Here is a 25,905-nt window from a genome sequence, read left to right on the forward strand (position 1 = left end):
ATCTTTTGTGATAAACTGTCCCAGGTGAGATTTTGAGCTTCATTGACAGATTGTCTAATATTCTTTTTAGTGTGTTTTCACTTGTGTCTGCTTATACTCTAGAACTTAGCTTGATTCTTTGTTTTACAACTGTGATTTACGTGCATGAACTGATATGATAGAGGCATTCTTTGTTTAAATTAACCCATTAGCCATATTAGCCTACCTTTATGATAATCCATTTGTTAGCCCCTTGAGCCTATAACCTTTTTCTTATTTTTAACCCTCATTACAAGCCTCAAAACAAGAAAAATCATGTTTGTCCCTACCTTAGAAGATAAAGGAGCTTTGAAATCATTTGGGAATAGGTTTTTGAATAAGTGTGGGGGTGTATGTCATTTTCATAGTTTACCTCTTCAGTTTAAAAAAAAAAAAAGGGATAGGAAAAAAAAGAATACAACAAGAAAAAGAAAAGCAAAGCAAAATAAACAAAATAAGAGTAGATCTTCTAATACATTGGATTGACTATCTACTATATGAAAAAAAATTATATCTTGAAATAAAATGAGGAGTTGAATTGTGATAATACTTACACTTGTTTTTAGACTTATCCTTCATTGCTCCTTTGTTTTTCTATGGTTTTTAAGCCTATTTTCCCACTTTTACCTACCTTTACCTTAGCCCCATTACATCCCTTATAAAGTCCTCTTGATCTTTGATTGCATATTTTTCAATGGTTATGAATATTAGAGTCCTGCTAAGCATATGGTAGTGTTTGTCTGCATGGGTGCTGAGTGTAAATACAAACCTAAACACTTGAGAGTTAGAGAGCATTTGGTGAGAAGTTTATCAAATTTTGATTCACCTTTGAATTCGATTACCTACTTGTAGTTCAATTCATAGGATTCCATTCACGCTGGTTTTGATTCCTTGATTGTCTTGAAAATGTATCATGCTGATATAGTTGTTCTGGTTTGCTGCATTTTAGTTTTCATTATTTTTCCTTTTAGCTTTCTAAATATTTGTAGAGTGTTTTGCCCAGGAGTGCAAAAAGGATAAGTGTGGGGGTATTTGATGAGCATATATTTATTCACACTCAATAGCCTTAATCATAGATTATTGGACTATAATAATAAATAAATCCATTGTTTTAATTAATATTCTTATAATTGGGTTTATTTGGGCCTTATATATTATTATTGTTAATTTTGTGTTTTTAGGGTAAATGATCTGAAGCATCTATCCTTGTGAATGAGCCAAATATGCAAAAGTCCAAGTTGCTTCTTTGAATCAAAACAAAAAACAAATTCTGAGGAGAAGAAAGAGAAAATAAAAGCTACAAGATTCCAGAAACAGAATTGGAAGCAAATCTTCTGCAAAATAAAAAGAATTATGGAAAGTGGAAACTGTTTACAAAATCTAAACTACAATATTTTCCCAAGATCCTTGGAGCAGAAAAGCCTATAAAAGGACACAAGCATCAAGGAGAAAGGAGAGCTTCATAGGGTTTTCTTAGTTTCTTTTCTTATTTGTAATTCTTTTGCCTCCGCATGGGAAGCTAAACCTTTTGGTTGATTCCTTTGTGATTCCCCATTGAGTTTTGAGGTTTTGATCAATAAAAGTTTCTATTTTTAATTCTCTATAGCAGTTGTTTTTATTGTCTAATCTCCTGGAAAACTAGTTTTTGTGAGAGGTTGTACTTGAACGCATGATTGAGAGTCTTCCTTATCTTAAACTTTGGTTTCTTAGTTAGTTCGTATTGTTCTAATTAATTTCTTGGGCGCATGATTCAAGAGAGAGGAGATAAGCATTCCCATGGAGTATACGCATGGAACAAAGTGGGTATTGATTAAACCGGTAGACGCATGCTTTACTGGTGAGCTTCAGTTGAATTAGGTTTGGCGCATGTTCAATCTAGTTTAGCTCTGCTGAGGATTGAGAAAAGAATAATCTTTAGAGAGCCTGTGAAGAATTCATTGGTGGAAGAACTTGGGAGTCAATCTGCATTCTTTACTGATTCAAATCATCATTTATATTTTCTTGCTAAACGATCACAACCCCTGTTTCTTTACCATTATTGTTTCTTTACCATTATTGCTAATTTTCATTGTTTGCAGATAGGTTTTGAATTCTATTCACTGAAATTACTATTGGATTCGTTGGGAGACGACTTGGGGTCATCTGACCACAACTATATTATCATCTCTCTAGTGTTAGACAAGTCTACGCTAGAATCATATTAATTTGACATCAAAACGACAACTATCAATGACTTTAGTCGCTTTACCTGAATTTACCCTCTTAAAGTCAAAAGTTATGTTGTTCATGCCTTCAATCATTTCAAAACTCTTGTTGAAAATTAGTTTGAAACAAAAATAAAACAAATTTATTCAGATATTGGAACTGAGTACTTGTCATTCTTGAAAATAGTTGAAAACTCAGGAATTATCTTAAAACACACATGACCATATACCTCGGTTCAAAATGGTAGAGCAGAAAGAAGACATAGGCACATAGTAGAAATGGGTTTAATCCTTCTAGCTCAAGCCAAAATGTTGCTGAAATAGTAGCAAGCCTTTGAAAGTGTTGTCTATCTAATTAATAAATTACCTACTTCTATTATTCATGGTATGGGGAACTAGTTAGGGCTTGTTGGGTGTCTCACTTGTTTAGTGTGCTTTGCTCTGCAACTGGTCGAACCTTGTGGCCTTATCTTGTTCATGGTCCTATTCGTGTTGTGGCAATTTCTGTGTTTTAATATCTTTGATAGGAACTAATTCTGCTATGCTTGAGCCTTATTCACTTACTATCATTTTAATGTGTTTAGCAGCTTCTATCTCTCACTATATCTTGAGTTCTTATATGATTGTTATGGAGATTAATTGTAGTATTATATGTAATAGGCTGTTCAAGGATGGAACAGGCTTGTATATTTGGTTTAAGCACGAAGCAGGAGTTAAATTGTATAGATTTTATACCAACAGTTAATTTAAGTGTATTATCCCTGAATAAGAATTTTGAATTAGAGTATTGTAAATGACCAGAAAAGTGGAGAACCAAACACTCCTTAATCAAGCTTGTCATGATATTGAATAGAAGAAGTGAGAGTTTGAATAGAGAAATATTAGTAAAGCTTCTAAGGAAAGAAGGCTAGGCTGACCCGTTGTAAAATGTCCCAGACATAGTGATGAGTGCTGCAGGATGATGATCCAAAGTGGTTATTCCACACAAGTTCACCACTTGTTCTTTTGAGACCAATAAGAACGGCAGGGCCATAGAATCCAACAATCAATAAATCCCCAACAACAGTGGGAGTTGACCTTGACATTGTCCAATTTACAGGGTACCATAGTATATATCAAATGCATTCATACCCTTTTACAGTAGTATAAAACAAAACAGGAAGTATACAACTGAGACACAATAGCATTTGATAGTTGTAACATCTATTTAGTTAGTGTAGCAAAGTTCCACATTGCCTACCTCAATTACTGGTATTTAGTTAGTGTAGCTTGGATCCTATAATAGACAATATTACCACATATTTTGTTTGAGTTGCATAATTGTCTAAGAAGTCAATTATATAGGCACCTATAATTGTGCAGATATGGAATGTTTTTTTTATACATAGTAATGCGCTTATGTAGAAGCTAATTTGATGAAGCAGTTTGGTAGTAGGATGATTTTGAAAAGCTTTTTGGAATTAATATAGTCTATGTTTGAACAGGGCAGCAACTTTTTTGGGTGAAAGACATATACCTTCTCTTCTTTTGTGTATATGGCTTAATCTTGAATGTTTAGTAAAAAATATGTCAAGACTAAACTTTTTCTTCTATGTTTTCAAGGGTTGATGATTGTGTATCCTTCCAACTAAACTTTTTGTTAGCCATGCCATTTGTACTGTGTTGGTATCAATCACCGGTCTAGACCATTCCTTGTAGGTATCCTTGGACAATGTAGGATATGTTGTCTCTTCTCTCTCCATTTTCCTTCGCTTCCTAACTTCATAGAACCTAACAAACCCATACCTTTTACCCCCACCTATTCACTCTTCTTCAAATGAAAACTTCATTCACTTGGTGAGAGATGCTTCTTAATCACTTGTCGTTGGTGTGGTTTGCATTTTAAAACCCATAGTCTAATTGCTTCCCAACTCAAGAAATTTATGGGGATAGTAATGTACATTTCTGAATATATATGATTGAATGAGAAAGAAAGTTGTTTATAATTGTACATGTATTCACATTTTGAGGTTAAGTTTCAACATTTCTTAAGCCTAAGTTTTTTCTTTATAAAATCTTTTAGCTTATAGTCCACCTGAATCTTTGATATATAGTTTTTCCTATCAACTCACTTTCTCTCATATATTCAGGTAATCCATCAGTCATAAAAATAGTAATGAGTATCTCAAGTTCTTCTTCCTGAAGGCGTCTGGTAAGTACAAGATAGATGTGTTCCTACTACAGTTTTTACTTTCCTTTTAGGGTATATATGTTACTAGTGTTTGATAATTTCTCTTTTTTATATTTATATAAAACACTTCAAATTGAAGTTAAAATTGATGATTAAATAAAACAGAATAAAAACCATTAGTTGCATAGAACTGACAAAATTCAGAAGCCTTGATGATGCTTACAAGATACCCTTCCATAGTTATTTACACTAATGTTGTGTTTTGATGTTCATTATTTATTAAACTAAATGCAGGGAAGAGTTGGTTTATGTTGTTGGAACCTGTTTTTCTTGAAGGAAAAACACAAGGGAGAGGCCCTATGCTGGTTTTGGATGATGCAATTCTTTGTTGTTTGATTCTTTTTGGGCCAAAGAAGATATGCTGGTTTTTTGTTGTATATATGATGGTTTTCTGCTGCAGTTTTAGTGCTGGTTTTTATGTTGTACAAATACTAGTTTCCTACTACAGTTTTGGTACTGTTTTTTGCTGGTTTTATGCTGTATAAATGTTGGTTTTCTGCTGCAGTTTTGGTGCTGGTTTTATGATGTACAAATGTTGGTTTTCTAGTGCAGTTTTGGTACTGTTTTTAGCTGGTTTTATGCTGTATAAATGCTAGTTTATGTTGCAGTTTTGGTGCTGGTTTGGTGCTGTTTTGATGCTGTTTTTGCTGCAGTTAAAGTGCTTTTGATGAATTATTATCGTGGGCCTTGTATTAGAAAATAATTTTTCTTGTTCTTTTCCTTATTCCTATTAAAAAAATATTTTTTTCTTGCTCATTTTAAACCAATATTCAATTTTCAAGACAAGTAAAAAGTATAAAGAAAAAGTTATAAATAAAAAAAAAATAGTAAGAAAAACATTTCTTCATATTAGATTGCTCCCTAAAATAATTTTATCTTGAATAATTATATTGAAAAAAATGAAATAGGTAAAAAATAGGATAAATGGAATAAGAAAAAGAGAATTAGAGTAATTTAAAATTGATTTCACATTAGTTAATGTAATTTTAAAATTGATTTATTTTAATAAAAAAATAGTTTTCTTTTTAAAATTGATTTATTTCAATAAAAATATATTTCAAACTGAAAACTAGAAACTGTAGTTGCGTGAAATTCTTTGTGTGCCAAACTTGTAGGTTAAGCCTACACTTTTTCAAATAAATAATATAAAAAATATTTTGAAGGCTAAGCCCACGCTAATTTGTGACCAACATGAAGGCTTAGTTTACGCTTATTATGTGGCCCTCGTAGCTAAATTCATTCTACTTGGACATTTTGAAGGCTTGACCCACGCTAATATAATTTTGTGTGGGCTTAGCGTAGGTCAAACTCACAATTTTTTATAACTACTTGGACATTTTGAAGGCTTGGCCCACGTTAATATAATTTTGTGTGGGCTTAGCGTGGGTCAAACTCACAATTTTTTATAAATTTCTAAACTCTTTGTAGGCTAAGTCCACGCTTGACCTACGCAAAAAACACCCGTCATGTATAGCTGATTTTGTAATAGTAATTTAAATTTAAAAGTTAGTCTTTCTAGTTTAAATTTTTTTATGAGTAATGTAAAAGAAAAATGAATAAGTGAGAATATTTTAAGAATATTACAATCTTATTATAAAAGAAAAAAAAAAGTCATACAAAATCTCCATAACACTAAAAAAATTAGCCTTTGAATCTCGTATCCCTACAAAAATCAGACCTAGTAACCCTCCAAAAAATTGGCTTTTCTAGTTCCACCTTGATGTTTAGACATTTCATTATTAACTCAATAGAAATTGTTTTAACTTTATTTTAGTTCGTACTTTTACCTCAACGTATTGAAATTGTGTTGAAAAATAACATCTTATTTAATTCTATAAGTTCGATTAAAATTTCTCTTTTTGATTGCAATTCTTAATTCCCACAATAATTAAAACCTTCTAAAATATTTTAAATGAATTTACTTTTTTATTCTTAACTAATTAAATATAAAATTAATATTTTAGTCATGGGAAAATCCAGAAAAAATAAAACTTCTTCCTTTTAAATGATTGAAAATTTTATTTTGCAATAGAAACCTTCAAAATAGCAAAACTCGTGATTAAACATAATTAGTCTTTAGGATTAGTGTTAGCTCAGAGTTTAGTGGTATAGTTACATTTTTTTATCAGGACTTTGTTGTTCAGGTTAAGCTACTCTTGAAGCTTTTGGTAGGTTTATCGATTTTTTGCATGGTGACTGTGCTAACAGAGATGAGAGGAGAGAGTAATTGTGGAAAGAAGCTTGAAAAGATTATTATTATTTTGTATGCATGCATGTTACGTACACAAGATATATATATATATATATATATATATATATATATGGATAGAATCCCATGGGCCTATAAGAGAAAAGAGAGCAAAGGCCCAAATTCAAACATAACCTCCCCTAAGCATGTGGATGGATACACAGAACACCAAGCTTAGAAATAAAACCATGAAAATTTTCTTTGTCAAGAGCCTTTGTGAGGAGATCAACTAGTTGATTCTCTATGCTGATAGGCAGCAAGTGGAAGAGGCCCTGCTGGATCTTTTCTCTTACGACATGACAGTCAATATCAAGATGTTTGGTTCTTGCATGGAAGCTATGATTTTGGGCAATATGGTGAGCTAACTGGCTGTCACAGTAGAGACTTACGGTCTTGCTGATGGGTATATCAAGATCTTTAAGTAAGAATGTGAGTCATTTTGACTTTACATCATGTAGTTGTGAGCGCTTTATACTCCGCTTCAGACAAAGATCTTGACACAGTATTTTGCTTCTTTGTTTTTCATGAAATTATAGAGTCTCCAAGGAAGATGCATTACCCGGTGGTTGAGCAACGTGTTGAAACACATGAAGCCCAATCTAAGTCAGAAAATGCTTTGATTTGAATATCAGTGTTTCTGAAGTAGAACATATCTTGTGCGGGTGACCCTTTAATGTATCTGAGGATTCTTTGGATAACTTAATGGTGCAGTTTTTTCGGTGCTTCAACAAATTGGCTAAGGAACTGTACAGGAAAGCTTATGTCCGGTATGGTGTTAACTAAGTATAGTAGTCTTCCAATAACTCTATGATATGTAGTTTTATCATGAACCGATAGATTTGGTTGACCTAGCCCAAAGAAGTGAGAGTCTACAAGTCATATCCAAGTCCAAGTCGAAAGCTCAGACCGAGAGCTCGCACCAAGAAGGAAGACCAAAAAGTCAACAACCTCAAAAGAAAGAAGATTGTTTCTAGGCCCTTGCAAGAATAAAAGAAAACTAATTTGACATGTTATATGAGTTAATCCTGTCATACTAGGAGAGAGATGATATTGAGATTATTTATGTGCATAACTGTGTGGATTTCAAAGTGATATAGTATGATAGGTGCAGATATCTGAGTCTAAGTCAATGCACGAGTCTTCCGGAAGTAGAGTCAAGTGTCTATGTGTCGTGAGTCAGTAGAAGTCTGACATGTGAAAGATGAATTATGAATTTTAATAGACACTTGATGGTTTGAGAAATTGTATGAGACTTGATGAATTGTGTTTATTAGTTTGAAATTGAAAATATATAGAAATTTTTATATAGCTAATTTACTCTGTTATTTGTTTGTGTTTGTTTCTTTATTTGTGATTATCGTGTTGTACACGGAAACAGATGACATTGCAGACAATAGAGTTTCTCACTGAGCAGTTGGATAATAAAATAACTTTAATTTGAATGTTTTGTTTTATTTTTAAAACTTTTGATGTACATATTAAAATTCCTATAAATAAAAATATTTTTTTAAAATATAATTATGAGATAGTTGTATATCTTCAAAATGTTAATTAAATATTATTTTTTTACTTTTATTTTATTATATATTGATAAAAATTAGGATGTTACAAATATTATACTAGTTATAATCTACAATCTTTTAGTAAAGACATAAAATACTCATAAAGTAAAAAGTACATAATTAAATCTATAAATATATATTTTTTAATCACTCATCTTCTTATTTAATTCTTATACTGTATAAAAGGAAAATTACATTTTCAAATATAGTGACAACACAAATAGGTTCACAAATTTAAAACTATGCATTAAATTTTGAAAATAAAAGAGGGGACAACGACCAACAACCTTAAAAAAAATAACTAATTTAAAAAAAAAACAATTTTTTTTATTGATTATAGTTTCTATATAATCACAACACAACGAAATTTTAAGGAAAAATATAAATTTCTAAAAAAAGAAACAGAAACTTGAACCCTAATTCTTGGAGCAATCCTTCCAGTAATTAGTTATGATCATATCCTAAATTCCATTAGATTTTTATATATTGAAAAGTGCTATAGAAACAAACCAAACACGAGAGTAAAACCTTAAAAGTAGACAAACAACATAATATCTTCTAAAGTGGAGTTGCCTAGGTACCAAAATAGAGAGTGTTCACAAGCAACTTCCGTCGTTTTGATAACATGATCAAAGCTACATCAACAAAACATCCTAAAAACAACATTATTAATTAATATACGAGCAAACTAAAAATCCATCATAAAACGGAGGAGATGGGACATGAGAGAAGGAGAGGGTTTATGAGAAAGAGACTCCAATATCTTAGTTGCTGGCACAAAGATGATTAAAAAGATTTAGTCTTGGTCCCCGAAGTTGAAGATACAAGTTCCAAGATGTTTACTTTAATGGAGAGAGAGAGAGAGAGCAATTTTCATTAAGGATATTTTTTTTAACCTTCCACCTTAGATTAGATGTCCAAGTTAGGGTAGAGAGGGTCAGGTTTTGTCTATGTGATCAAAACTTTAAGAAAAATATGTATAATTTTACTTAACTTGATTAACCTCTTATAGTATTAAATAATCTCTTTTAATTAAATCAAATGTTAAAAAAACTACTCTAATTTGTTAATAAATTTAATTATGGATCTTAATTTGTTTAATTCTATTCAAATAATTAAACAAGTGAACAAAAGTCAACTTTATAAAAATTTTGTAAATGGATTTTATTTGAGATTTTTGTATTCTTATACCATGTTTCACTAACTAAAGTTTGTTATGAGCATATGAGTCAATATTAAGATTCTAAATTCATTTATTATATTGTTTTAAATAGTCTATCAAAATAAACTTTGTTAACTTTTGAAAGAAAACTCCTTTGATTAAGTTTTTAGATTTATTTTTTTCTTATAAGAAATTAATACTATAGATCCTAATTTTTACTGAATTTTAAGCCTAAAATAGTTAGAAAGCTACATTAAACTTTCAAACTTTAGAGCTTTTCTCTCAAGCAACAATCTTTTCTATACAAATGCAACTTTTATTTTATAAAAGAACGTCTTTAAGCGATAATACTTTTTTAAATAATATTTCTTAGTATTAAAATATGTTTTAATTAATTTAGGTCATTCTTAAATTAAATGAGTGTTCACAATCGAACTAATCCAAAAAAATAATTCAAAGTCATATATGAGAGATGTGTATGAGAGAGAAAAATCTAAAGTGTCTAACTTAGTTCATGTCTATAAATTTGTCACACAAGAGTGATACAATATGTTTACCATATGAATGAGGTGGAAGAATAACTATCCTAATACATTATTAGTTATGGAAGATAAGTTTGTTAAAGTAAAATAAGATATAAATATAAGTCTTGGAGTAATAATTGGTTTTTATGTTTGTATTTTGAATTTCTATGTAAATTTGTACATGTGTACAAAATATTTGTTAAGCATATGAGAGATAGATCCTAGTTACTATTTAGTATTAATGGACTATGTATAAATATAATACAACCACTTTGTTCTTTATTTTTCCATTGTTTTAAAATTTCTTTATTTTTCCATTGCTTTAAAAGTGTAGATATCCTTGTGATGCTACATTTTATTCTATTTCATTTGTTAATAAAAAGGAAAGAAAATTGTTAATACATGTAAAAAAATTATTTAATGTTACACACAAGGTTGAAAATAACAAATATTTAATCATAATTAAATAGATAATTAAATTATTCATTATGGTATAACATAGGGTGGAGTGATAACACCTAATACATCTATCAATAAAAAATTATACCATAAAATTGATAGATCAATCAAAACCAAAGTGCAAAAATTTACTTAAATTAGTTTGGATTGTTTTTAATATTTAAAGCGAAACAAAATCAAATCACATATTTTTTTATATATATTTGGTTCATATATATTTTTAACTAAAACCGAATCACACTATAAACATCCTTATTAAATGATTATTATTTGATTATATTATAATGTGTGATTATTTGGATGATTTTATTTTGATATGTTAATTGTATAACAACAAGTAGTTGATTAAGCGTTAAAAAATAACTAAATATAAAATATGGTGTGTTCTAAGACTTTGATCATGATTAAGATGTTAGTTTTAGGTAGACTCAATAAATATTTGTTGTTCAAAAGTAAGTGAATTATGGTTTTATTTGTTTGAACGTATTTTTGTGATGCCTCTGTGATAATAAAATTTTAAAAGATGATGTGATTTTTGGTATGATGTTGATTAATATTGTTGCTTGGTGAGATACAAATATACAATTTATTTATGCATTTAGATATTTGTATTATGGATACATGTTCAATATTATTTTATGGACCAAGTTAGAGTTAGATGTTATATTTCATGATACTTTATAAATACTTTATATAGTTATTATTTCTCCATCTATTTTAGTATTTTAAAAATTCTTAATATATTTAAGTTATATAATTGATGAAGTTAATAATAAAGAAACTCATGCAATAACTTATTATTAATGGATGAAGCAAAATTATTAAATCCATAGATAAAGACCTTTTATTATAAATAAGTTAATAACCTAAAATTATGGATGAGAATTGGGATGAGTGAAAAAATCATTAGTCTTGTCCTCAACATTATAATTGTATTTTTACAATACCTACTCACATTATCTTAAATATTAATTAAATATTTTTTTACAAAAGTCAATAAAATAAAAGAGAACAACAAAGAAAACATGATAAAAAGTGTAATCAAGGTTATGAGAAAGAAAGTACTTTAAGAATTGTACTGGCCAGACTCCAGACATCGACTGAAGAGGTCGACATCAAACGTCGACATCGGATCTTGGTGGTCCGACAGTAATAATAGGCCACGTAAGTTGAGTCCCACAAATAGTATGAATTAACACCCAAATACCAGAAAGACCTAAATCACGAGAGGATCATGCATGGGATGTGTATGTATAGTACATTCGGGTACGACACAAGTAAGTGTTCCCTGGAGGCGCTAATGCCCGTAAGGGTTAGAGTTTCTAGGGAAAGACTGCATGCATGGCACGTGAATAATTAGGACACTCATAGAACAGATGGCCCCGCAGTGCTGGTACATGAGTTGGTACCCGACGGTCATACTATACAATACCCACTCACATTATCCCAAATATTAATTAAATATTTTTTTACAAAAGTTAATAAAATAAAAGAGAACAACAATTAAAACATGATAAAAAAAGTGTAATCAAGGTTATGAGAAAGAAAGTACTTTAAGAATTGTACTAGTCAGACCCCGGACATCGACTGAAGAAGTCGACATCAGACGTCGACATTGGACATCGGTGGTCCGACAGTAATAATGGGCCACGTAAGCTGGGCCCCCACAAATAGTATGAGTTAACAAGAGTTAACACCCATATACTAGAAAGACCTAAATCACGAGAGGATCATGCATGGGGTGTGTATAGTACATTCGGGTACGACACAAGCAAGTATTCCCTGGAGGCGCTAAGGCCCGTAAGGGTTAGGATTTCCAGGGAAAGACTGCATGCATGGCACGTGAATAATTAGGGCACCCATAGAACAGATGGCCCCGCAGCGCTGGTACATGAGTTGGTACCCTGACGGCCATACTGTTAGAGATATTGCACTCCAGAAGAGGCAAGTCTTGTGTCGCGACTACGCTAAGCTTGTGCAACGTGTCACATGTAGGGGTGGCAAAGCGGGCTAGCCCGCCCCGCATTGGCCCGTCCCGCGTTTGGCCCGTCCCGCAAAGTTATTGCGGGCTAGAATTCCCGACCCGCCCCGCATAAGAGCTGGCCTGGGTTTGCGGGGCAGCCCGCGTTCTTTTTTTTTTTTTACATTTTGTTCTTAAAAAATTGTCAAATTAAATCTATATAATTGTTACTATCAAACCTAAATTTTTTTTTCTTCCTTTTCAAACATAGTCAAACATCAAAACATTAAACATTAAGATAAATATCAAATATCACTATTCTTCTACTTCCAAAACATTAAAAATACCTAATTCCAAAACATTAAACATAAACATAAACATTAATTCAAAAACATTAAACATAAACATTATTGACATTCTTCCATTTCAATAACATTGGATGTCGCCTTAGAAAAATTTTCATCCATTTTTTTTTCTTGCGGGTTAGCGGGCCAGCCCGCCCCGCCCCGCTGCTGGCCCGCACGGGCCGCGGGCTAATGTGGGGCGGGCTAATGTGGGTTAGTGGGTTGAAAAGGTCAGTCCGTACCGCGTTTTTTACTAGCGGGCCGCGGGCCAGCCCGCACGGCCCGCCCCGCTTTGCCATCCCTAGTCACATGATGCCTCACCAGTAACCCTAATTCCACTAAAGGAAAGATCCTCGTGGGATAGGGAGTTGACCTAGATACAACCTATATAAAGGGTGGTAAGAACCCTAGAAAATGTACGTCGTTTCTAAGACTGAAATTGCTTTACATACTTTACTATTTTTTAGTCCAGTACTGACTTGATCGTCGGAGTGCAATGAATAGGTAGGGTCCCCTCTATTTCAACGTAGCCACTCTCAGCTATCCAAGGAGAGAGCGTAAACCACCAGGAGATAGGAGGAGTCACCATTTGTCTTTGAAGTCAACGACGACTGAGTCAACCGGCTAGAACATGAATACTAGTGAATTTGGTGAATATCAAATGAGTCAAACAATTAAGAGAAAATGAAAATTTGCGTAACAAAAGAATATTCTTCGGATGAAACCAAATAAAGGATAAAAGAAAATAAGTTTAAGTCTAATTCAATATTACAAAATCGACTTGTAAGATGATGTTTGTATAAACTTATATAGTATTTGGGAGTTATCCAACACAATCTCTCATGTTATGGATTGAATATTTTTTCTCATGTTATGGATTGAATATTTTGAGAGTGAGATTGAATATTTGTGGCTAGAGTGACAATGACCCAATAATAAATGATACAATATGTCGAATAAATCCATTAAAATGGACTATCATATTACATTAGAAAATAAACTTTAAATCAATTTATAAATTAAGATTTACATCCACATTTATATACTATAATTATACTATAATTTAATGTTGATCTAGAATTTTCGGCAGGACAGATTGAGACAATACTGGCAGGTACAACTTTAGAGTAAAATATATTTCGCGTGTTTTTAAAATTCTAAAATATTAAGTATGCTCTTTAATTAAATAAATCTTTTCCGTATAAATTTAAACATATCTTTTATGCTTTTCTAAAATCTAAACACATTTTTTAAGTCAATAATAATGTATAAGAAGTTAAAATATTTATGCATATATAAAAAAAATCTCTTTAAGTGCATTATAAATTTCAAGTGTTAAAACTAGTATGTATATCAGTTTTTTTTATCTATGCTTGATGCTAACAATAATTTAAAAATATCCAAAATTTGAAAAAAAAAATAAAGATAATACAGATGATTCTGAAAAAATATATTTAATATTTTAAATGAATATAACACCAATTTTATCCCTTATTTTATCTAAATCCAAAGGCAGAAAAATGGGTTTAGACACTGTTTTACGTTTAAATTACATTTTCAAAATTGATTAGAATTCAATGAATTATTAGTATGATCGTTAAAATGTTTTGTAACTCATCCACTAGAAAGTTTGTTTGAACGTTGTACTTTATAATCTAAATATTTCATAAAATGTTTTTGAAAGAGATGACGAAGCAATTTGCATAAATAGGATGGACAAAACAGTATACGAAAGAGAGAAACACGCATGTCATGTCGAAACATAAGTCAATCATTCACTTAAAAACAGGACGACTATTAAACATAATCATGAAAAAACAAAAAAAGAAGGAATATTGAAACCCGAAGGATGAAGAAAAGGAAGAGTGTATTTTAATAACAAAACAAAATTTTACAATTTATATTACATTATATGATATTTTAGTCTTAAAAACAGATAATAGTGGGTATACGTGGCGTTTATTTATTAAGGTTATTTACCTAGAACGGAGTAAAACTCCTTTGACCAAAAAATTATTGGGCTTCGTGTCCATTTGTGATGGATTCTCCCAGAAATGAAGGCTGCTTCATGCACTCCATCATAAACCAGTGGCTTTCTACACAGCTATGCAAATGGAATACTCCAGAGTTAAACAATTACTAGCACTGCCAATTAGGTGCACACTACAACTTTCCAATAAATGCCACCACGCTCTATAACTACAAGCCCCCACCCTGGACCACTTCTCTTCCAACCATCTTGCATTTCACTACATAAGGAACTCTTGTGCACATATTTTTGGAAGCTACACACACATTATTAATAATCATAAATTATTAGTTAACACCTTATTAAATTGCACAAAACATATAACATATACTCAAACTGAATCTATGCATATCCCGGTATTGTGCCTACACCACCTTCAAACATGTGTATGCATGTGAATAGTGATTTTAGCAAATAAAAATTACACGTCTTTGGCGTAACACAAGTGTGGAATTACAAGAAGGACGCCTCAAAAATTACAACGTGGTGTCGCAGTTCAAACCAGCCACGTGATGACAGAGAATTAAATGCATCGAGATTTTCTTCCCGAGTTCCCCTCTTCTCGACCACACTCCATTCCCTGCCTTCTCATCTGCGGAAACTGCCCATAGCTTATTCAAGAGATGGAAGAAGAAGGAACTTTAATAGTATTAGATTAATAGTAATGAAACAAAATTAACACTCATCCACAAGACAAACAAAGTAGTAATAGTAATAATAGACAGTAATTAACATTAACATCGTACTAAATTGTATAATAAACCAAGTTAAAAGCTCCCAAATTTATACTCTTTGCCCCCTCTGTTCTCTCAGCTTCTGACGGCGAGCAAGGAAGGTATGGCTGATAAGTTTGGCGCAGCATTCTTATTATCATTGGCATCTCTAATAATATCTCTTCTATTACTTTCTTTAGAAGAGGGTTTGCCGCTGAAAGCTCTCATGGGACTCGCAAAAGCCCAACCCCAACTCCTACCCCTGTTATGAGATAGAGCCACAGTCGCTGACTTCCCATTCGCGGCATCGTCAGCAGAAGAAGAAATCCAATAAGACGACGAGGAAGACGAGGAAGAAGACGAAGTCATCATGAACCCACTAAACAATCCTCCGCACCGCACTCTCTCCTTCATGCAATGGTGGTGGTGGTGGTGATCGCCGCCGCGGCTCACGGAGGCAGCGCCACCACCCGCCACCTTGGGCTTGCCTTCACGCTGAGACTCCACCCTCCGGAGAGTGCAATCTCCGAATCCAGTGGAAATCCGCTCGAAGAAGTCCCCAGAGAAGCTTCTGCTACCACAGCCAACAGATCTGGATCTCGAAACCTTACGCTCCAAAGAAGTGGCGTGAGTAGTGGGGCTGTTATTGGTGTCCTGTTGGACAACAATGTCAGTCCTGAGAGAAGATGCAGAGCAAGAGTTATCCTTGGGCTTGACAGAGGCAGCTCCCGGTGCGGAGTTAATGGTAGAGATCCTGGGCGTGTTGTTGATGTTGGTGTTGGTGTCTCTGAAGCTCTTGGAGTTGAGTTTCTTGGATGATTTGGAAGAGAGGTAGAGAAAGGACCAAAAGCCGTGTCTTTTCCTGGGACTGAAGTCCTGAATGGCTACGTCGTGGTCGGCGTCGACGAAGGAGTGGTTCCTGCGGGGCGTGGCGGTGGACTTGCTGCGCTTGAGGACGAGGTGGGAGGATGCATTGGGCGAGGGCTTCTTCTTCTTGTTCTTGGAGAGGAGAAAAGGGAGGCGGGTTCTGCGGGCGTAATAGTGGTGGTAGTGGGAGTGGGGGAGGGAGGAGGAGGAAGAGGAAGGGGCGGGTGGTGAGGTGGCGGTGGGGGGGAGGGAAGGGCGGGTGGTGGAGGAAGAGGGTGGTCGGTCGGATCTGAAAGAAGGAGAAGAGGAAGAAGATGAAGGAGCGTGGATGGGGAGAGGGAAGGAAGAGGAAACGAGCTTGCCGAGCTTCTCCTGAAGGCAGAAGGCGCAGATGGCACCTGGGTTGTTTCGGAAAGGGTGGTCAGTGCATTGCATTCCGTCAGCGATGTCGTGGTCCTCCCCGACGCCAACTCTTCCTCCTCCGCCTCCTTTCATGGCTTCCATCTGGATCATGAGAGTGAGAGTGAGAGTGAGTGTGAGATGGGGTTGAAGAAGCAAACAAGTGTGGGGGAACAGATGGTGAGAGGGATGTGAAGAAATAAAAAGTAGTATTGTAGCATAGGCCAAGAAAGATAGAGAGATAGAGAGAGAGAGAGAGAGTGTAGCGTAGGGTAGTGGAACAGGGGAGACTCCCCAGGAGCACGTGGAATACTGACTTCCTCATCTGTTCAAAAAGTCTGAAAGAGACAAACGAAGCCAAACCCAGCCCCTATGAATCAATAATATAATTATTCAATTTTTTTTTTATTATTATTATTATTCCAACTGCCATCTCATCCATCATCCATCCCAAACACAACAATCTCTAAACCCTTCTCATTTATCAAACAAATCAACCATTTTTTCAATTTTTCTTTTTCCCACATATTTCTCTATTCATTTTCACCTTTTTCTTTTAATTTTTATTCAACTTTTTTTCTCTATCAAACACACTCTATGTTTTTTTAACAGCTACGCATCATTGCTTATCATTTTTATCACACTATTTCCTATAAAAAAATTCAGCTTGCTTCTTTATTCTTTTTTCAAAATCTTTTATCAAGAACAAAACTTAAATTTGACGCTTTACTTAAGGAAAAGTACATTTTTATTAAAATAAATAGAGAAATTATTCCCCAACTTTTTCAATATGTACTGTGTTCATTCAAAGGACAAAACAATCATCCAGACTTAATAAACTACCCAGTTAACGTCCTACTATCATCATTCCAACGCATAATATCTTTTTCCTTTGGTAAAGAAATTCTAGATTGGTGGTACTTTGAGGGAAAAAAGAGTTTAATGAAAGATCGCAAAAGAATGTTAAGAAAAATTTTGCGGTAATGATAGACAGAGTTGTTGGGTAATGACAGTAGAGTTTGAGATTAAAGATCGATTTTGGGGAAGGAAACTAGAAGTGAATTGGTTTCCATAGTAATTGTTGATTTGTTTGAAATTTGAGGAAAGATCCAAAAGACAAAAGACAAATGGTGATAGTGATAAAATAAGGAGTTTTTGCCTTTATTGGTGGTGTGTATGAGAATGATGATAATTATGAGAAGATAAATATCGACCCTACTTTGAAGTTATGTTGGGTGATAAATTTCGCATTATTAAGCCTGACGGAAAAGTAAGGACAATAGGAAATCCTTAATTGCATGAAGATCAAATCCTGTGGACTTTCGACTTCCATAATTTTCTTTACACTTTCTTCTATCATACCACATCTATATCCAACTGCTACTAGTTTCATCCTCATCAATACTGTTCCTAACATAACGGATCCAAAACGTACACCACTCACTTTAGTTATAATTATTAACCCTTTTCTTATACAGTTTCAATCATCACTGTGTATTTTCTTATTCAATTGTTTTCTACCAAATTTCTTGTTAATACATATCTTCCAAACACGTTATGTATATATATATAGTTGATCTCGATGAGTTTGAGCTAGTGGGTTCTGTGTAGTGTAAATTTGTCCATTTTCTCTTTTATGTGTATATTAAAATAACACTGAACTTGTGGGAGAATATTCTTATTATATTTGGTAGTATGTACTGAACCTTTGAATAATAGATTATGATCATCCATGTTCTAAAACTCGATATTCCTGCGAGTGTTATTGGGAAGAAAATGATGAAATGGGTTGTAAAAGTTTAGACAGAAAAACGGTATCTAATGTGTCAATAATTGTTTGAGGAAGGACAAGTATTCTACGTGATGGAGCAATGTTGGAAAAGTTAGGTTGATAAAGTAGAAAAATCCATCTGAGGAAGTGAAAAAGGAGGACCACAAAATTTTGTGTAAAAGGTACATAGGTTGCATATAGATGCGGCATTTCAATTCATCATAGGCACAAGGGGACACAAAAAAAGGATTGTGCTAGCTAATCATATTAAACTACCTCATACTTCAAAAAACTATTGCATGCTATCATTTCAATGAAATATTGGTTGACTCACACCTTTCTCAACTTACCATCTCTTTACTATTTCTTATAAAAAATCAAATATTTTTTGGTAAAATATATTTCTAAAGTTACATACATATATGCTCCTTTTCACCTTCCTCTTACCCAAATTTTTATGCTTCTGTACATTCATGTCTGTCTGCAGTATTTCGGGATTATTTGGAGTATTCCTTTGCTGCACCAACTACATTCATGTCTTTCACAAATCACTATTTTCAATGTATATTATCAAATACCCTTTTTATGACACAGTATTTGAATCAAAAGGATTGAAAAAAGGAAGTTGGAGATAACTTTCGAAGGTGAATTGCAAAGGGAATGTGCAAGTAGTCTACCTCTCTCCTTTATCCAATGTAATGCCACTATGGTTACGAATTATTTACCAAATATTATCTCTTCTGCCAAACTATTATTTGAGTTAGTAGCTTAATGTAATTGGTCCCAAAATCCTATGTTAAAAACTAGATTTAAAAGTTTAAATTTAATTTATGTATAAAGTGGATCTAGATAGTATTTGATATTTTTTAAAATTTAATTTATGTATAAAGTAGATCTAGATAGTATCTGATATTGACTGGAACAATTATTGTAGTTATCGGTTGTTTTGTTGCTTCCTTACTCTTTAGTACTTCGTTTCTTCAGATTTCAAGACTCATTATTCTTAATTCTTCACTACTCGGTTGGGAGTTATTCAGCAAAAGGTTTTCTAACAATCAAGTAAGTATCATGTGTTAAGAGTGTATAGGGAAACTGATAAAAATGTATCTTCCTCATTTGTAAAGAGTTTATTTATGATGTTTAGTCATGACTATTTATCGTGATGAACCGAATTTATAAATATAATGTTAACTGATTTTTAGAAAAATTTCCTAATTTATATAGAAGTATATTTGAAAAAGATCTTCATTAAATTAGTGTTTAGTTAATTTTTTTTAGTGTGACCAAGATAAGATATAACCCACCAAGGTAAGATATAACCCCTGTTTAGTAAGGAGTTTTCATAACTGTAAAATATTATTTCAAAAGTACGTTAATGTATTTTAACTGGTCAACCACTACACTTTAGAAAACTCACTTAATATAAAATTAAGATTTGTAGTAGTCACTTAATTTAATTTTTAATTAAAATTTCGGGTGAACTTATTTCCACTTTTAGACATGAATAATACATATTATGGTTATGATTATTGGTCAAAATGGCCACATGTCTTTGAAGCAGAGTCCTGAAAGAGCGAATCTTCTGAAGGGCGAGTGGCAGCCGTAAGATTATTATATTGAATCTCCTGATGAGCAAGTGGCCACCGCTAGATTACTACATTTGTCTTTTTCTTTTCTTTTTCCGTAAACTTCAATTTTTCTTTTCCTTTTAATTGTAATTAGGTTAAATATGTTTTAGTTATAATCTTGTAATAAAAAAATATTTTTAATCTTTTAAGTTTTGAATTTAAAATCAATGTTGTTCTTATACCGATTTAAAAGCAAGTATTGTTATTAAAATATAATAAAACCGTAAAATAATCTTCATAACTTTAAATATACAATATTATATTTAAATATATTGATTTGGTTCTTTATTTTTAATCTAAAATATGAATCAAATTATTCGTTAAGAAAAAAGTAGATAAACTATTTTAAAAGATTCAATTTTAATTATTTTTATCGGTTTTCGAATGGGTTAAATTTCGAATATCTATTTCATATTTGAAGTGAAATTTTAATTTTTATATGTTAAAAACACTAAATAAATCTTTAAAGGATTCAGACATATTTTTATACTAAAATAACTAACTAAAAACCGGTATTTTAACTATTAAATTTAGATAACAATATCTTTTTATTTACTTTTTCTTTCCATTTTTCTTCACTCTTTTTTTATAGCATTTGTTCTTGTTGGGGATCCCTCCTTAATTTTATGCAAGATTATGACCAATGAATATTGGTAACACTATTGTGGGGGGAGTTGAATTATTGATATCCTCAATTAAGTAAATTAAGAAGGAGAATTATTGGGAATCGGTCTTTAATTTAATGGGAGATTATGACCAATTAATACTAGTAATCAATCCATTGAATATATTCAATGATGGTCATTAAAAAGTTTTTTTGAAAATTGTAACCCTCTTTTGGAAATGTAATGAGCATTAATCTGTTTAGAAGCAAGAAACAAGTAAGAAGAGCAACGCTGTTGGGTGAGGCTGTTGGGTGAGATTGAGTGTTATTCTTACATAGTGAGAGAGACAAATATTGTAATCCTACTTTCATATTGAAGACATTGTCTGGACTAGGTCCCGTGGGTTTTTATTTATTTCTCAAGTTGAAAAGGTTCCTACGTTACAAATTTTTTGTCTCATTATTCTATTTTTGCTATATTTTCTATTATTTATTTATTACTTCCGCAAGTGTCCATCTTGTATCTACACTAAAGAGGGAAAATTAATTCTGAATTTTCCCAACAGTAGTATGATGAAGCCATTTATGATGGAGACATGTTCAAGTTGACTGTGGACAACTATTCTTATTGGAAGCCCATAATGGAGGATCACTTATAGTGTAAGGATATGCATGAACCCATTACTTGCATAACCAAGCCAGAAGGTAAGAGTAATAAAGATTGAGAACTTTTGAATCGAAAAACTTTTGCAATGATTCGAAAGTATATTGATAGAATTTTGTTTGAGCATGTGTCCACATACACAAATGCTCATGAGTTGTGGTCAAAGCTTGAATCTATGATTCAAAAGAAAACTCTAAGAAATAAAGCATCTATTGTTAAAAGACTGGTGAAACTTAACTATACAATGGTCAAAGTATGACAGAGCACTTGAATTCATTCAAGGGTCTTGTCAATCAATTGAGAAATATAGATATGAAAATTGATGATGAGTTGCTCTATTTTCTATTATTTAGTTATTGTTCTCGGAGAAGTATCGATCTTATATCTACACTAACCCCCTGTTTGCTTCCATGGATGTACGGTTCAAGAGGAAGGATGTGAGTGGATATCCATGGTTTGGATAAAGGGATGTGCAGGGAAGCGAAGGAGAGGATATACCTGTGAACAGTAAATATCGTCTCCCCTCAAAATGAAGAGATGTAAAGGGAAAGTCATATCAGCATCCCTTATTTCCAAATTTACCCTCATTTGAATGTATCATAATGATTCATTTGAATGTATTAGTATTTTAAAAAATTTATTGTACAATGTTTAATATATATATATATATATATATATATATATATATAATTTAAAATGAAGAAACAAATCATAATAAATTTTAAGGAAGTTTTAAGTTTGTTTATTATTTTATAAAATATTATAAATCAATGTAAAAAAAATATAGTTAAATAAAAGATTCCATTTATATATTAGTTATTAGAGTAGATCAGGTGATACCTATTTTTCAAGTTCTAATCAGATATTTTTTCTTAAATGTGATTGAATTTAGTTTTTTTTAAAGAAAAAAATATACTATATCTAATTAAAATTGAAAATATTACCTGGGTTGGATCATGGTCATCACCAAAAAGTTATACTAAACATTTTTCATTTTATTTTATACTAAATATTTAATTTATTTAATACAAAAAATCCCTAAAAACAATCCATCACTTAAAATAATTTTATTCTAACTTAAATTATTCATTAGAAACTGAAAATATAATTAATATATTTTCACGTATTTTTACATAATTTATTAATAAAAACTACACTTTATTATAAATATTAGTTATTAAATAAATTTAACTAACACAAATATTTAATAAAACAAAATAATAATAATTAATTATTAAACTATATCGGATTATACTACTAATACGTTTTTATCCTTATTTTTTATTATAATTTTTTATGAAATCCTTTTCTATGGTTAATTAAGTTATATTTTTGTTATGTTGTATTTTTTAGATTGCTTTTATAATATATGTTTAATATTTAAAGAAATTATTTCAAATTATGTTTTTATTTATTTATTTTGTTATGTTTATATTAATATATTTCTATATATAGTTATTATGTTTATGAGTTATAATTTATTTTATTATAATTTTTTATGAATTTTTTTTCTATTATTAATTATATTATATTTTTATTGTTGTAGTATTTTTTATTTTTCATTTCTAGAGGATTTTTAATATTAAAAAATAATACTTTTTTATTTATATAAGATTTGATTTATTTTTCAATTTTATTACTTAAAGTTCTGTTTTTATTTAATTTGTTGAATACATATTTTTTTTTCTAATTGTAGTTTTTATATTATACATATTTACATTTTAACATATATTATTTAATTATAATTTTTAAATTTACGAAATATATTAAAGTTTTTCATTTTTAAATAAAAATAACTTAATTTATTATTAATTTTTTTTAGTAGACAAGGATTAATCTGTAAAGTAACATTTCACACATTTAAATAAAATTAAAATTCTCTCATAATCATCACATCACTCACAAACTCTCATCAACTTTCCTCACACATCCATCCTAACATATTCCAATCCAAACACTCATACTTTCCTCACACATCCACTACCTCAAATCCTCACACATCCCCTCCTCAATCCAAACAGAGTCTAAAAGAAAAATCCCAATTTTCCGAACAAATCTCTCTCCATTCTCAAGTATACTTATTCTCTCTTTCTTCTTCTTCTAAAAACAGTAAACAATTCCTTTTTATTTCTTTTATCGATTTTTGCGTACACAACCATAAATTGTCATCATTGCCCACCGCACACTGTGATTTTAAATAAGAATAGACTAAAACATATTTTTGATAATTTTTTATTTAAATCCTTATTCTTATAAAAAGTTCATTTTAATCTATAACTCGGTGACAATTTAAATCATTAAGAAGTATGCATGATAACCACCACAGAATATAAAATCTAAAGATTTTAGTGTAAGTTGATGAAAGGATAATATTAACTAAATTAAAAGTTAAAAGATGATTTATTTTAAAAAAATATAGAAATTTTCACAATAAGAGAAAATATCCAAAAATATATTTCCGATATTATTATGGACTCTTATAAATATATTAATCTATGTTAGAAATTTTACATCAAATATTAATAAAAATAATTTATACTATATAAATATTTATATAAATAGATCTAAATCTTATTTTATAATATTAAATTAAATTTAAAATTTATTTTTAATATTATATCAAAATTATTTAAAATCTATTATAATAAAAAATTATTAAATTTATAAAATCATATTTTACCAAATTATCTATAAATACATAATCTTACATACAAAATGTCAAATATGATAAAATAGAGATTTCATATCAATTAATAATAAAAATATTTTATAATATATATAAGTAAAAAACTTTATAAGTTGAATAAGGTTGAATTGATTAAGTAATAAGATAAAAAAAAAAGTTTATCATAAAGATGGACGCAGTTAATTGTGTGTTGTGAGAAAACCCCGTGAAGCCAAGTGGAAAATGTGGTTAGATGTGGCAATTAAGCAAATGGAAGTGGGGAAGTGTTGGAGTCTCTTCCTTTCCCTTTATTTGATTCTGATGTTGTCTTCCCAAATCCACATGATATTTCATTGAAAAGTTACTCTCACTCATGTCACTGTGTGTCCCCATCTCTGGATTTTTCTCTCTTATATTCAATCTTTCTTTGCAGTCCCTACCATTCTCTTCTGATTCCACTTTCAGATGCTTAGAAAATAAGCTCATTGGACCACTTCATTCATCCTACCATGTTTACAAAACCAAAACCAAAACCCATCTCATACATTTAATTTTATCCCGATCCCAAATTCTTGTACATTTCCACTAAACATTACTTTCCCTCAAACATAGGATAGTCCTGAAAGTTTAAGATAATGATGATCCATGAGGACAAAAAATGATTGATAATTTTTCACATTGATGTTGGGTCTTTGCAGGTCGCGGATTTTACTAATATGGCTCAACATGTTGGTTGAGCGGACATGTCACACAAACCTTGTCTACCATAAGAGAAAGAAGAGAGCAAATTTTTTCTTTCCTTTATAATGCAAAGAATTATTAAGGTACTGTGAAACCCAGCATTATATGTTATTCCAAAGGAAGAAGTACACTGTTGTTGTATAGTGATTTTGACATTTGTTCAGTACAATAAACAACTGCAAAACAACACATTAGGGGAACATATATGCATCAGATCACATGATTGGAACCACCAAATTGTTTATGTCATTGCTTATTTAGTACTCCTCCATAACCATTATTGCTCCCTATTACTTAATTACACAATTTCTACATTGTTTTTTAAACTTTCTTTCTTAGATATAAAGAGGTTTTTTTAAGTCAAAAATATATTACAAACTTGCATGACATTTTCTATAAACTTGAAAATATCAATTGCATTTCTTAAGATACGTGACAAAGTCTTAAATGTGATGAAGTAGAGGAGCAACAAAGACAATATTTTAATGATTTAATTAATGTTAGATCTCATAAGTAGGTTTACATGAAATGGTGCTTAAACTAATTCCCGTTCACAAAATGTTGTTTGTACTCTTTTTAATATTTTTCATGATGGATTAAAATTATTACAAATACTAATTTTAAAAATAATTAATTTTTATTATTTAATTTCTTTAATATTATATGGATATGCTTGTAAAGGTGCCCTATTTTATGATTTAATTAATGAATTTAATGAAAAGTGAGTATGTTATGAAATTATATTTAGAGTAAGTTAGAGAAGAATTAATTGCACTATGATTGCAAAAACAGAAAAGGCTTAGGAGTAAATTAAAAAAACATAGCATAAAGCATAAATGTAAGTAAGTTATGAAAGTGAGTGTGAAAGAGAAGTGTGGGGAAGCTAAAAGCAGAAGAAAAGGGTATATTTGTAAATGCTATTAAAAGCTTACCATGAACTCAACAACAAAAATACATTTCACCTGCGGATCTATATAAGTTAAGCCTATTTCTTCTATTTCACTCTTATTTCTTGCACCTTCTCCTACTTTTCACAACTATTTCCCTTTTCATTTTTACAATATAGATTAATAAAATAACTTATTTCATTCAATTTTAACAATTTTCCCTCTC

At 31.1% G+C, this 25,905-nt stretch overlaps 1 protein-coding gene across 2 annotated transcripts; it reads right to left on the reverse strand.

Annotated features, from left to right (window-relative positions):
• Window positions 1-15,068: 15,068 nt before the first annotated feature.
• LOC137806775 (uncharacterized) lies at window positions 15,069-16,965 on the reverse strand. Of its 2 annotated transcripts, none has more exons than XM_068607049.1 (2): window positions 15,530-16,965; window positions 15,069-15,341 (listed from the first exon to the last, which is right to left on the reverse strand). In XM_068607049.1, the coding sequence occupies exon 1, from the start codon at window positions 16,831-16,833 to the stop codon at window positions 15,550-15,552; it is 1,284 nt and encodes a 427-aa protein (XP_068463150.1). In that variant the 5' UTR covers window positions 16,834-16,965; the 3' UTR covers window positions 15,069-15,341; window positions 15,530-15,549. The 2 variants fall into 2 exon arrangements, with proteins under 2 accessions (XP_068463150.1, XP_068463149.1); XM_068607048.1 differs by having other exon boundaries at window positions 15,069-15,351.
• Between the last annotated feature and the right edge of the window lie 8,940 nt (window positions 16,966-25,905).

This window comes from Phaseolus vulgaris, chromosome 3, assembly GCF_000499845.2.
Source record: "Phaseolus vulgaris cultivar G19833 chromosome 3, P. vulgaris v2.0, whole genome shotgun sequence".
In the NCBI taxonomy this organism is placed as follows: domain Eukaryota; kingdom Viridiplantae; phylum Streptophyta; class Magnoliopsida; order Fabales; family Fabaceae; genus Phaseolus; species Phaseolus vulgaris.

What these genes read in the sequence shown, in the direction of transcription:
- LOC137806775 (XM_068607049.1), bottom strand. Translation starts at nt 16,833, where the DNA reads ATGATCCAGATGGAAGCCATGAAAGGAGGCGGAGGAGGAAGAGTTGGC.